Raw genomic sequence first — 13613 nt, forward strand, 5'->3', positions numbered from 1 at the left:
TGACCTATGGGCCCCCTGCTAGTCTCCCCCATATAAACCCTGGGTGGAGCTTCTCTCTCTTCGGCTGAGGTCCAGTGCAGTCGTCTAGTGTGTGTATCCAGAGTGTTGGAGACCTCAAAGTCCAGTCCTGCAGCTGCCATCAAGTCAGGTAAGATAAAGTCACAGCTTTATGAGTCAAGTCAGTTCCTGTCATCTGTCAAGTCAGCGTGGTCTGCATTCAATTGTCCAATGTTACTACAAGTCCCAGCAAGCCCTTAAGGACTCTGTGTCACTGGTCACCTCCTTGGGCCCTGGCTGAACTGTATAGACTTTACCATCTGTCTACCCTCAGTAAAGCTACCCTCCCATAGACTTGCATTGAGGAGGCATGGCCGTGACGTCACAAGCAGGGCATGGCCAGTCCGTCACCTTCACTCCGAGCACCGGATGTCTGGGGTGCTGCAGCCGAGATCGTGGGGGTCCCCAGCGGCGGGACCCCCGCAATCAGACACAAGGTGTATGATTGCGGGGGTCCCGCTGCAGGTGACCCCTGTGATCTCCCTGCGGCACCCGGTGAAGTGCCGGAGACTTGTGACGCCACGGCCGCGCCTCGCTCGTGACATCACAGATACGCCCCCTCAATGCAAGTCTATGGGAGGGGGCGTGGAGGCCGTCAAGCCCCCTCCCATAGACATAAATGGAGGGGGCGTGGAGTGACGTCACGTCCCCAGTCCCGGAAACCCTAAGGTTTCCGAAACTGGAGACGCAGCCCCGCATAGACGGACTGGCGATGCCCTTCTTGTGACATCACGGCCACGCCCCCTCAATGCAAGTCTATGGGAGGGGGCGTACGCCCCCTCCCATAGACTTGCATTGAGGGGGCGTGACCGTGACTTCACGAGCGAGGCGCCGCCATGGCGTCACGAGTCTCCGGCGCTGCACCCGATGCTCTAAACGAACGCCGGGTCAGACATAGACATGAATGGATGGGGCGTGGTGTGACGTCACGTCCCCAGTCCCGGAAAGCCATAGGTTTCCGAAACTGGAGACGCAGCCCTGCATAGAATGCAGGTGGATTGCAGGGGGGGTCCCAGCAGCAGGCCCCCCGCGATCAGACATCTTATCCCCTATGGATAGGGGATAAGATTTTTTTTGCCCGGAATACCCCTTTAATTCAAACACATATATTATAGACATATGGAGGGAGAAACAAACGCATGTGGAGAACTCACCGGGGGCTGAGATCTGGTGGGCCGTACGTGTTGAGAGATGGAATAAGAAGCTTGGCCGGCTTTTTAGAGCCAACATTCTCTGTCTCAGGCACTTTCTCTGTTTTGCGACACTGAGGTGAAGGACTCCGTCCCCGACTGTTACGCGCTGGAGAGCGACAGTTGCGGCGTAAGGCGTGGAATTGCCTCAGTTCATCCCCAAGGAGGCTACTTAGAGAACCGCGGCGCACGGGGCTGTTAAGGTTTGGAAGCATAAGCTTCCTGCGTGTCATGGTGGCAGGAGAATGACGGAAAAAGTCATCAGCTTCATCGTTGTCCTCTAGGATTGAGGCTAGCTTCTTCTCAGGTGCGATGCCAGATTCTGGGCGAGGCTGAAACATTAACATACGTGAAAGATTTACATTATTAGATTCTTAAGATATAAAGCAGGAACACTTAAAGGGGTACTCCGGGAGCTCGTAACGTCATAGCCCCGCCCCTCATGATATCACACCCCCTCAATGCAAGTCTATGGGAGGGGGCGTGACAGTCGTCACGCCCCCTCCCATAGACTTTCATTGCGGGGGCGGGGTGTGACATCACGAGAAGCAGGGCTATGACATCACGAGCTCCCGGCGCCGGCTCCAGCGTTCAGAACTGTTTGTTCCAAATGCTGAGCAGCGAAGTACCCCTTTAAGACAACACTTAATAGGGTTCTCCAGGGAACAAAACCCATAGCTCATCCTTTCCCTCTCATCAGCCTATTTAATTGTCTAAATATAATTAATTAACTATATAGAGAGAAGTTTCTTCTCTTTGGTTGTCACTTGCATTCATGAAGTGAGAGAATGACATCATCCAGCCATCCACTCTGTCTCTGTCCAAATCCCTCTCTGAAAGCAGCCCCCCACCCTCCTGAGAGACACAGACCATGTGGTTTCTGCCCTGCACTGATGAGTCATGCTCTTTTTAGTGCTGGGAACTGGGAGGTGTGTGCAGCCTCAGCCAATCAGACACTAAACCTCTCTCTCTCTGCTGCTTAGAGCAGGAGGGTGGGGGCTGCTATCAGAGAGTAAGCTGACTGGCAGAGCAGAGCTGCAATGATTGAGGAGAGATGTATTCAAGGATGGGGAATGATGACATAGAATATCAAGCATCCAAAGAAGACAACAGGGGCCACAGGAGCCATGGATATCAGGCAGGATGGTTTACAGGGAACATATCCAGGTAGTGCGGTTGTTTTTTTTTTTTTTTTTTTTTATAACATAATGAAAGTCAAAGCTACATTCAAAATCCTCCACTTTGCTGACACTTAGTTGATATCCTAGAGCTGTATTTTTGTCAACATCGAACGATTGTAAAGTGCCTAATGAAAACACTTTAGCTGTGAACAATCTACTGTTTGCAGATCCCCAGAACCACAGATTTGGGAGACATGAGGGTCAGTTGGAGGTTGGATGTTCTGCCCATGCCTCGAAATAAATTTGCCTCCTTCTCCTTTTGGTCGTGATAACAATTATATGTAGCTGTTTGCATGAAATAGAAATGATATGAAGTCAAAGTGGGATTCCCATCTCAAGAAGTTATACCCTATTCGTAGGCTAGGGAATAACAACTTGATCAATGGGGGTCTGAGTGCTGGGACCCCACCGACCACAAGAACAGAAGTGAAATGTCTCCTGAGGGCCAGTACTTCATACATTACCAATGGGGCTTCTGAACATTGCCAAGCGCTGTGCTTAGCAATGCTTGGAAGACCTATAGAGAATGTATGGAGCGCTGGCCATGTACATGTAGTTCACTCCATTTATTTTGGGGACAACTTTCTCTCAATTCTCGTGATCAGTGAGGGTACCAGCAGTTATCTCCTATCCTTTAGAAAGGGGATAACTACTTAAAGGGGTACTCCGGTGGAAAACTTTTTTTTTTTTTTTTTTTTAATCAACTGGTGCCAGAAAGTTAAACAGATTTGTAAATGACTTCTAATTAAAAAATCTCAATCCTTCCAGTACTTATTAGCTGCGGAATACTACAAAGGAAATTCTTTTCTTTTTGGAACACAGAGCTCTCTGCTGACATCATGAGCACAGTGCTCTCTGCTGACATCTCTGTCCATTTTAGGAACTGTCCAGAGCAGCATATGTTTGCTATGGGGATTTTCTTTTACTCTGGACAGTTCTTAAAGGGGTACTCCGCTGCTCAGCGTTTGAAACAAACTGTTCCGAACGCTGGAGCCAGCGCTGGGAGGTCACGATGTCATGCCGCCCCCCCTCCCCTCACATAGACTTGCATTGAGGGGGCGTGATGCAATGAGGGGGCGGGGCTATGACATCACAAACTCCCGGCTCCAGCGTTCGGAACAGTTTGTTCCAAACGCTGAGCAGCGGAGTACCCCTTTAAAATGGACAGAGATGTCAGCAGAGAGCACTGTGGTCATGATGTCAGCAGAGAGCTCTGTGTTCCAAAAAGAAAAGAATTTCCTCTGTAGTATTCAGCAGCTAATAAGTACTGGAAGGATTAAGATTTTTTTTATAGAAGTAATTTACAAATCTGTTTAACTTTCTGGCACCAGTTGATTTAAAAAAAAAAAAGTTTTTCACCGGAGTACCCCATTAAATGCTGGTTAGCTCAGGGAGCTGATCAGGACAACCGCGACAAAGCTGTGGGGTCCCGATCAGGTGAGATGACTTACCCTCCTTGTGTCTGTCTGATCGGTGCTCTTACAGTGCAGTAGCCTGTAGTTATCGAGCGCCGATAACACTGATCAACACTGATAAATATGATTGATAATATCATATTATTTATCTGACATGGTAAATGCTATTACTAATAAATGATGCCCTCCCACCCCCAAGTTGTACTAATGAAAACTACAGCTCACCACACAAAAAGGAGACAAGATGTCTAGGGGCGGAGTACCCCTTTAAGAATTCAACTTGTCCAACGAAGAAAGATAAAAAAAATAAATAAAAAAAAGCAATGGCTCTTGGAAGGTGAGGATGAAAATACCAACAAATACCAAAAAAATACCAACAAAATACCAACAAATACCAAAAATCAGGAAGGGGTTAATTTTAAGTGCAGTTTATGAAACCAATAGAACAGTGGTCTTCAACCTGCAGAACCTCCAGATGTTGCAAAACTACAACTCCCAGCATGCCCGGACAGCCGTTGGCTGTCCGGGTATGCTGGGAATTGTAGTTTTGCAACATCTGGAGGTCTGCAGGTTGGAGACCACTGCAATAGAAGATCAGTACAGATGTGAATATGTATTACCTGTGATCGCCTCGGGGATCGGGAGAACCTGTAGTATCCCTAGAATCAAACAGAAAGAAGGTGACAAGATGGAGATCAAACCTACACGTAAATAATATGGGAAATCAGACAAAAAGTTATTTCACTTCTTTACATCCTGCTGTTCTATGGAATAACTTATATGTAATTTATATACAATGTATACACTCCCTGGCCACTTTATTAGGTACACCTCTCTAGTCCCAGGTGGGACCCCCTTTATACTTCCTACAAGGTGCTGGACAGGTTCCTCCATATAGACATGATGACATCACACAGTTCCTCCATATGGACATGATGACATCACACAGTTCCTCCATATAGACATGATGACATCACACAGTTCCTCCATATGGACATGATGACATCACACAGTTCCTCTATATGGACATGATGACATCACACAGTTCTCCATATGGACATGATGACATCACACAGTTCCTCCATATGGACATGATGACATCACACAGTTCCTCCATATAGACATGATGACATCACACAGTTCCTCCATATGGACATGATGACATCACACAGTTCTCCATATGGACATGATGACATCACACAGTTCCTCCATATAGACATGATAAAATCACACAGTTCCTCCATATAGACATGATGACATCACACAGTCCCTTCATATAGACATGATGACATCACACAGTTCCTCCATATGGACATGATGACATCACACAGTTCCTCCATATGGACATGATGACATCACACAGTTCCCCCATATAGACATGATGACATGACACAGTTCCTCCATATGGACATGATGACATCACACAGTTCCTCCATATGGACATGATGACATCACACAGTTCCTACATATGGACATGATGACATCACACAGTTCCTCCATATAGACATGATGACATCACACATTTCCTCCATATAGACATGATGACATCACACATTTCCTCCATATAGACATGATGACATCACACAGTTCCTCCATATAGACATGATGACATCACACAGTTCCTCCATATGGACATGATGACATCACACAGTTCCTCCATATGGACATGATGACATCACACAGTTCCTCCATATGGACATGATGACATCACACAGTTCCTCCATATAGGCATGATGACATCACACAGTTCCTCCATATGGACATGATGACATCACACAGTTCCTGTAGATTTGTCGGATCCATGATGAGAATCTCCGGCTCCACCACATCCCAGCGGTGATTTATTGGATGAGATCTGGTGACTGTGGAGGCCATTGGAGTCATGTATGAGATGATGTCATGTGACCTCATTGTCCTGTATGAGATGATGTCATGTGACCTCATTGTCCTGTATGAGATGATGTCATGTGACCTCATTGTCCTGTATGAGATGATGTCATGTGACCTCATTGTCCTGTATGAGATGATGTCATGTGACCTCATTGTCCTGTATGAGATGATGTCATGTGACCTCATTGTCCTGTATGAGATGATGTCATGTGACCTCATTGTCCTGTATGAGATGATGTCATGTGACCTCATTGTCCTGTATGAGATGATGTCATGTGACCTCATTGTCCTGTATGAGATGGTCATGTGACCTCATTGTCCTGTATGAGATGATGTCATGTGACATGGGGCATTATCCTGCTGGAAGTATCATCAGAAGATGGCTCCACTGTGGTCATAAAGAGACGGACATGGTCAGTAACAATACTCAGGGAGGCTGTGGGGTTTATACCAGGATCAATTGGTACTAAGGGGCCCAAAGTGCCCAGAAAATGTCCCCCCCCCCCACCATTACACCCCCACCAGCCTGACCCTGATACAAGGCAGGAGGGATCCATGATTTATGTTGTTTACACCAAATTCTGCCCCATCTGATGTCACCGCTGGAATGGAGACTCCTCAGACCAGACAACGTTCTTCCATCTTCCATTCTCCAGTTTCGGTTCCTGTGTGAATTGTGGCCTCAGTTTCCTGTTCTTAGCTGACAGGAGGAGCCCCTGGTGTGTTTTTTCTTCTGCTGCTGTAGCCCATCTGCTCCAAGGTTGGACATGTTGTGCGGTCAGAGATGGTATTCTGCAGACCTTGGGTGTAACCAGTGGTTATTAGAGTGACTGTTGCCTTACTGTCATCTCGAACCAGTCTGCCTATTCTCCTCTGACACCAACAAGCCATTTTCCTCCACACAACGGCCGCTCTCTGGATATTTTCTCTTTTTCAGACCGTTCTCTGTAAACCCTAGAGATGGTTGTGTGTGAGAATCCCAGTAGATCAGCAGATTGTGAAATCCTCAGACCGCCCCGTCTGGGACCAACAACCATGTCACGTCCACAGTCACTTAAATCTCCCTTTCTTTCCCATTCTGATGCTCAGTTTGAACCTCAGCAAGTTGTCTTGACCTCATCTACACTCTTAAATGCCTTTAGTTGCTGCCATGTGATTGGCTGACTAGCTAATTGTGTTATCATCAATGGAACAGGTGTACCCAATAAAGTGCCCAGTGAGTGTAGAACAGCACTATGGATTCTTGGGTCCCAGGAGATCCAAACAATAAAAAAGGGGAAGAAGAAGCAGAACTCCTCAAATACAAATCAACGTATAGTCTCCTCCCCCATCCATCAGAACACAACATTTCGGCTCCTCCCATGAGGGACTGAAATGTTGCACTTTCTTCATCTTGATTTGCATTTTTCGGAGTTCTCCTTCTCCACCTTTTTGTCGTAGATTTTATAATTCAGTTGATGACATCGGATTTTGATCTACGTCTTACATCGGTCTCGCTGCCTTCACGAAGGTTAAAGGTCAGGTCGTTGTGGATGTCTGCCGTGAATTTGCTGGAATACTCCGGGTACAGCTCCAGCACCTCCAGTAGTCCTCGAATGCTGAGGTATTGTAGGTCACAGTAGGTCAGGGCCTTCACATCTGCGTTCGTTTTAATCACTTGCTCCTTGTTGGAGATGTCGGCGCCAATTAGATCTCCTTTTCCTAAAAAAAAAAGGGAAAGTTAATGCGCACCCGTCATTTCAGCTGCCCAGTGTGTGTACATGAGGAGCAGCACTATGACTCGCCATTATTAAAGGGGTATTCCACCCTTAGACATCTTATCCCCTATCCAAAAGATAGGGGATAAGATGTCTGATCACGGGGGGTCCCGCCACTGGGACCCTCCATGATCTTAGTGCAGCACCCGGCATTCTGTGCTGCTCCAGTCTCGGAAACGCTGGGTTTCCGAGATGGAGACTTGACATCACGCCACGCCATGCCCCCTCCCTTAGACATGAATGGAGGGGGGTGGTGTGACGTCAGATCTCTGTCTTGGAAACCCAGCTTTTTAGATACTGGAGCTGCACAAAGATTGCAGGGGATCCCAGCGCCATCATGCCACGCCGCCTCCATTCATGTCTGACCCGGCGTTCGTTTAGAGCGTCGGGTGCAGCGCCGGAGTCGCACCTGGCCGCACCTCGCTCGTGAAGTCACGGCCACGCCCCCTCAATGCAAATCTATCGGAGGGGGCATACTTGTATTGAGGCGGCATGGCCATGATGTCACAAGCAGGGCATGGCCAGTCCTCAGAGTTTCTGGGAGTGGGTACGTGATGTCACGTAACGCCCCCTCCATTCATGTCCATGGTAGGGGGCTTGACGGCCATCACGCCCCCTCCCATAGACTTGCATTGAGGGGACGTGGCCGTGACGTCACGAGCGAGGCGCGGCCATGGCGTCACAAGTCTCCGGCACTGCACCCGATGCTCCAAATGAACGCCGGGTGCCGCAGGGAGATAACAGGGGACCCCTGCAGCGAGACCCCCACGATAAGACATCTTATCCCCTATCCTTTGGACCCCCACAATCTCGGCTGCAGCACCCCAGACATCCGGTGCACGTAGCGAAGGTGACGGACTGGCGATGCCCTGCTTGTGACGTCACGGCCATGTCCCCTCAATGCAAGTCTATGGGAGGGGGCGTACGCCCCCTCCCATAGACTTGCATTGATGGGGCGTGAACGTGACTTGACAAGAGAGGGGCGGCCATGGCGTCACGAGTCTCCGGCGCTGCACCCAACGCTCTAAACGAACACTGGGTCAGACATAGACATGAATGGAGGGGGCGTGGCGTGACGTCACGTCCCCAATCCCGGAAACCCGGAGGTTTCCGAAACTGGAGACTGAGGTACCTAAACCGTCATCTAGTAAAAAAAATCTTTTCGAATGGAATCTATCCGCTCTGTAGACAGGTGATCTCTTTCCCAAGCTATTCAGAGACTGACAACACCAAAGAAATATCTTATTCCAACTTGGATGTTGTTAGATGTTTAAGAATTTATGCGGAAATAACTAAATTATTAGGAAGGATAAAAATCTCTTAGGTAGAAATAAAGGTAAAATCACCTCCAAACCCTCCATATCAAGATGGATTACGGATTGCAGTAAAACATATGATCAGTTGGCAGAAATGAATCCGCCACAAAAAAAAACAAAACAGTCTTAAACTCAGCGAAATCTGTTGGCCTTCCCAGGGATATTTCTTTTACTACTTAAAGGGGTACTCTGGTGAAAAACTTTTTTTTTAAAATAAAATAAACTGGTGCCAGAAAGTTAAACAGATTTGTAAATTACTTCTATAAAAAAAAAATCGTAATCCTTCCAGTACTTATTAGCCGCTGAATACGAAGGAGGAAATTCTTTTCTTTTTGGAACACAGTGCTCTCTGCTGACATCATGACCACAGTGCTCTCTGCTGACATCTCTGTCCATTTTAAAGGGGTACTCCGCTGCTCAGCGTTTGGAACAAACTGTTCCGAACGCTGGAGCCGGGAGTTAGTGACGTCATAGCCCCGCCCCCTCATTGCATCACGCCCCCTCAATGCAAGTCTATGTGAGGGGAGGGAGGGGGGGGGGGGGGGGCATGACATCGCGACCTCCCAGCGCTGGCTCCAGCGTTCGGAACAGTTTGTTTCAAACGCTGAGCAGCGGAGTACCCCTTTAAGAACTGTCCAGAGTAGAAGAAAATCCCCATAGCAAACATATGCTGCTCTGGACAGTTCCTAAAATGGACAGAGATGTCAGCAGAGAGCTCTGTGTTCCAAAAAGAAAAGAATTTCCTCTTTGGTATTCAGCAGCTAATAAGTACTGGGAGGATTAAGATGTTTTAATAGAAGTCATTTACTAATCTGTTTAACTTTCTGACACCAGTTGATAAAAAAAAAAAAAAAAAAAAACACACCGGAGTACCCCTTTAAATCCCTTCATTGTGCTGCTGACAGAGGTTGGGGAAGATTAGATTTAAGTAGTTAATCTGTTTTCCCCTAGTCTTGTCAGCAGCACAAGCTTCCCTCCCTTGGATCTATTCCTATGACTTAAAAAATTACTCAATGGAGCTTGGGGAGGAGGCTCCATATATACTGTTGAGGAGCTGCTGTGCTTAAGGGGGTACTCCGCTGCTCAGCTTTTGAAACAAACTGTTCCAAACACTGGAGCTGGCACCGGGAGCTCTTGACGTCATAGCCCCGCCCCCTCATGAGGCCCCACCCCTCAATGCAAGTCTATGGGAGGGGGCGTGACAGTCACGCCCCCTCCCATAGACTCGCATTGAGGGGCGGGGCGTGATGTCATGAGGGGGCGGGGCTATGACGCCACGAGCTCCCAGCGCCGACTCCATTGTTCTGAACAGTTTGTTCCAAATGCTGAGCAGCGGAGTACCCCTTTAATTGAATTCATCAAAAGTCCTGCAAGCTCATATGGGCCAGTGTTAACCCTTCATTGTGCTGCTGACAAGACTAGGGGAAAACAGATTAACTACTTAAATCTAATCTTCCCCAACCTCTGTCAGCAGCACAATGGAGGGATTTAAAGGGGTACTCCGGTGGAAAACTTTTTTCTTTTTTTTTTATCAACTGGTGTCAGAAAGTTAAACAGATTAGTAAATGACTTCTATTAAAAAATCTTAATCCTCCCAGTACTTATTAGCTGCTGAATACCAAAGAGGAAATTCTTTTCTTTTTGGAACACAGAGCTCTCTACTGGCATCTCTGTCCATTTTAGGAACTGTCCAGAGCAGCATATGTTTGCTATGGGGATTTTCTCCTACTCTGGACAGGGATAAGATGTCTGATCGCGAGGGTCCTGGCGCTTGGGACCCCTGCGATATCTGCTGCGGCACCCCAGACATCCGATTCACGGAGCGAACTTCACTCCCTGCCAGATGACTGGTGAGGTGGGGCGGAGGCTCGTGACGTCACAGTCACGCCCCACTCGTGATGTCACGGCCACACCCCCTCAATGCAGGTCCCATAGACTTGAATTGAGGGGGCGTGGCTGTGACGTAACGAGCGGGGCGTGACCACGACGTCACGAGCCTCCGGCGCTGCACGCAATGCTCTAAACGAATGCCGGGTGCAGAAGGGGGATCACGGGAGTCCCAAGTGGCGGGACCCCCGCGATCAGACATCATATCCCCTATCCTTTAGATAGATGTCTAGGGGCGGAGAACTCCTTTAAGGGGAGGGGCTTATTCACATTTATGAACTTTTTTTTTAACATTATATTCACAATTTTTTAGTTCCCCTAGGAGACTATTGCATGGAATCGTGCAATTGCATGCACTGAATTTTTGGGGATTTAAAATTGGTGCGAAATGGGAAAAAGTGTTGCGAAACCGCAACCTCACATAGTGAGCTATGAAAAGGTGGTGAGAAAGAAAGACGACATTACAATAACATTAAATTACACAGGTTTTTCGAAAAGCTCCCAATTGTGTGAGGTATGGGAGGGAGTAGGGTAACGAGATTTTTATCTTAGAGGTTTTCGAGCCGTAACAAGTATCTCTGACAGCATCGTCTGGCGCCCTTTTAACCGTGAGCTCTGCAGTTGTGATAGTTAGAGAAGTAGGAGTAGTACTCACCGAGGATGGCCAGCACCATATTGTCCTTTAAGACTTCAAGGGATCCTGAACATACGAAATAATTGGCTTGCAGAGCATCTCCTTGTCGCAGCAGGTACTCCCCCGGGGCGCAGAAGGAGGTTTTGATGTGCAGGGAGAGGGCACGCAGGCACCCGCGGCTGGCTGGCTCGAAAACCGGTAACTGCAAGATGTCCTTATTGAGGTGCATCGCTATATCAGCTCGTAACTCATCCGGAAAATCTTTTAGCAGCTGGAAAAGGAAAGGCAAAGGCCGCCATTTATCATTGTGTTTACCCTTTTTTTTATTTATATTTGGGGCTATTTCGGTGCAAATGTTCTTTTTTTTTTCTTCTTTTTTTGTGCCTTTTTTGCACCTTTTGGTTTACACATTTCTGCTGATTTTGAGTTGTAATCCACTAATTTTGGCAATGCACATGGTATGGAAGGGTTTTATGAACTGCGCCTTTTTGTGAAAAGGTTCAAAAAAGGCGCAAAATCACCGAAAAGTCTCTAAACTACACCAGCCCAGACTTAGCTTAGCTTTTTGGCGCAGTTGAAGAGTGAAATTTCAGAAAATGTGACCTGCACAAAATTTATCAAATGCCCTGCGACCATTTATTAAATTTGGCGCTCCTACACATCACCAGCACACACAAAAAAAAGGTGTAGAAAAATGCTTCACTTACACCTACAATGATAAATGCCACCTAAGGGCGTAAACAAGACCTAAAACCAATTGGGACTACTGTCTCAATGTGGGGCTCTCAGTGGGGGTCACCTGTACTCTATATGGCCACATCACATGGGACATAAGTCGCGAGCGGCCATATTGGTTTTTAGATGGACTTTAGTGAAGAGCGTCTCTCTAGACAACTTCATCAATGGTAGATGGAATATGGTAACGTTTCCTACCTCGTTGGCATCAATGCCGTTGTTGACGGACCAGGTTGTCTGGAAGTACTCCAACATGCGTTGCTTGAGCTGCTGGGGCAAGCGGTGAACGCGGATAAAGTCCTTGAGGTCCTTCATACGCGTGTGGTACAGGGATCGGCGGGAATACATACGCTGGATGATGGCTGTCACGTTACCAAAAACCACGGCATGCATCAGCGCTGCAAGGAACAAGGCAACAACAATGGCCATTATCTTGGTATGACGGTCATATGTGGGTCAAAGTACTGTGATCTCTCTAAGCACCATGAATAACCCCATACAGATTGAACCCCACACTGTCCATGCTCTTGATCAGGGCCAATTATAGCTTTTCTGCTGCCTGTGGCAAAAACTGAAACGGCGCCCCCCCCCCCCAATCCACTATGTTTCTACCTAAGGTTTGCATGCAGAAAACCTGCAGCATATAACGGTAACAGCAAGGTGCACTGTATACCTCTATATAATAGTCATACAGATTAAACCCCATGCTTGTTATGATATGTGCTCCGCCCGCACATGCTGGGTGTGAGCGCATGGCCCCATTTTCTTCTGCTGCCGGCGGAACTTAGATTCGCATTGCGGGACGCTCCGGCATGTGAATCCCAGCCCGTCATTCACCTCCTGTTCCTCCTTCCTCTTCCTTGGCCTCTATGCTCTGACACACGTGTCCCAGTCCCCTTGGATTGCCGGAGCTCTGACATTTAAAGGGCCAGTGCGCTCATTAATTAAGAAACAGCTGTGGCTCAGTTAATAAATCCCTCCACCTCCCACACTTCCCTGCCGGATCTTTTTTGCCCTAGTGCCTGAGAGAAAGCGTTCCTGTGAGTTGCCTTGCCTTGTATCGTACCCTTTGTTTTGTGACCTGACCCTGCTCCTTTGCCGCCTGCCTACTGATCACTTCTACGTTCCTGACTACGCTACTGTGCCACCTGCCCTGACCTCCTGCTATCCTGACTACGAGCTGTCTTATTCCTCCTGTGCCTTGAATTTCCTCAGCCACCTGTGTGGTCGAGCCGTGCCAGAGGTAGCAACCTGGGTGCCGCCTGCCGCAGCAAGCCCATCCCGTTTTGCGGCAGGCTCTGGTGAAAACCAGCGGCACCTTAGACTCCGCTCCCTGGTACGGTCCATGTCACCTGCCGCACAAATCCAGTGGATCCACGTCCTCCAGCGTTCCTTTATATTGAAATGTGAGTGTTACAATGCTGTCCATGCTAAGGTCAGGGTCAATTCTAGCTTTTCTGCTGCCTGTGGCTAAAACTGAAATGATATACGAGAGGCACTCGCCGCTACAGTAGGATCCAGACTTTATTTTTGTGCGTTAAAAATGCAGCT

General features: G+C 47.9%; 1 protein-coding gene across 1 annotated transcript in view; it reads right to left on the bottom strand.

The window, feature by feature from the left end:
• Positions 1–13613, bottom strand: part of KCNH4 (potassium voltage-gated channel subfamily H member 4) — a 190740-nt gene that overhangs the window by 11917 nt on the left and 165210 nt on the right. The window contains exons 9-13 of the mRNA XM_056549169.1: positions 12261–12460; positions 11349–11598; positions 7220–7434; positions 4464–4502; positions 1212–1579 (exon numbers count right to left, since the gene is read on the bottom strand). Coding sequence (XP_056405144.1) covers positions 1212–1579; positions 4464–4502; positions 7220–7434; positions 11349–11598; positions 12261–12460 — 1072 coding nt within the window. The remainder of the gene's footprint in view (positions 1–1211; positions 1580–4463; positions 4503–7219; positions 7435–11348; positions 11599–12260; positions 12461–13613) is intronic.

This window comes from Hyla sarda, chromosome 12 (genome assembly GCF_029499605.1).
Source record: "Hyla sarda isolate aHylSar1 chromosome 12, aHylSar1.hap1, whole genome shotgun sequence".
NCBI lineage: Eukaryota > Metazoa > Chordata > Amphibia > Anura > Hylidae > Hyla > Hyla sarda.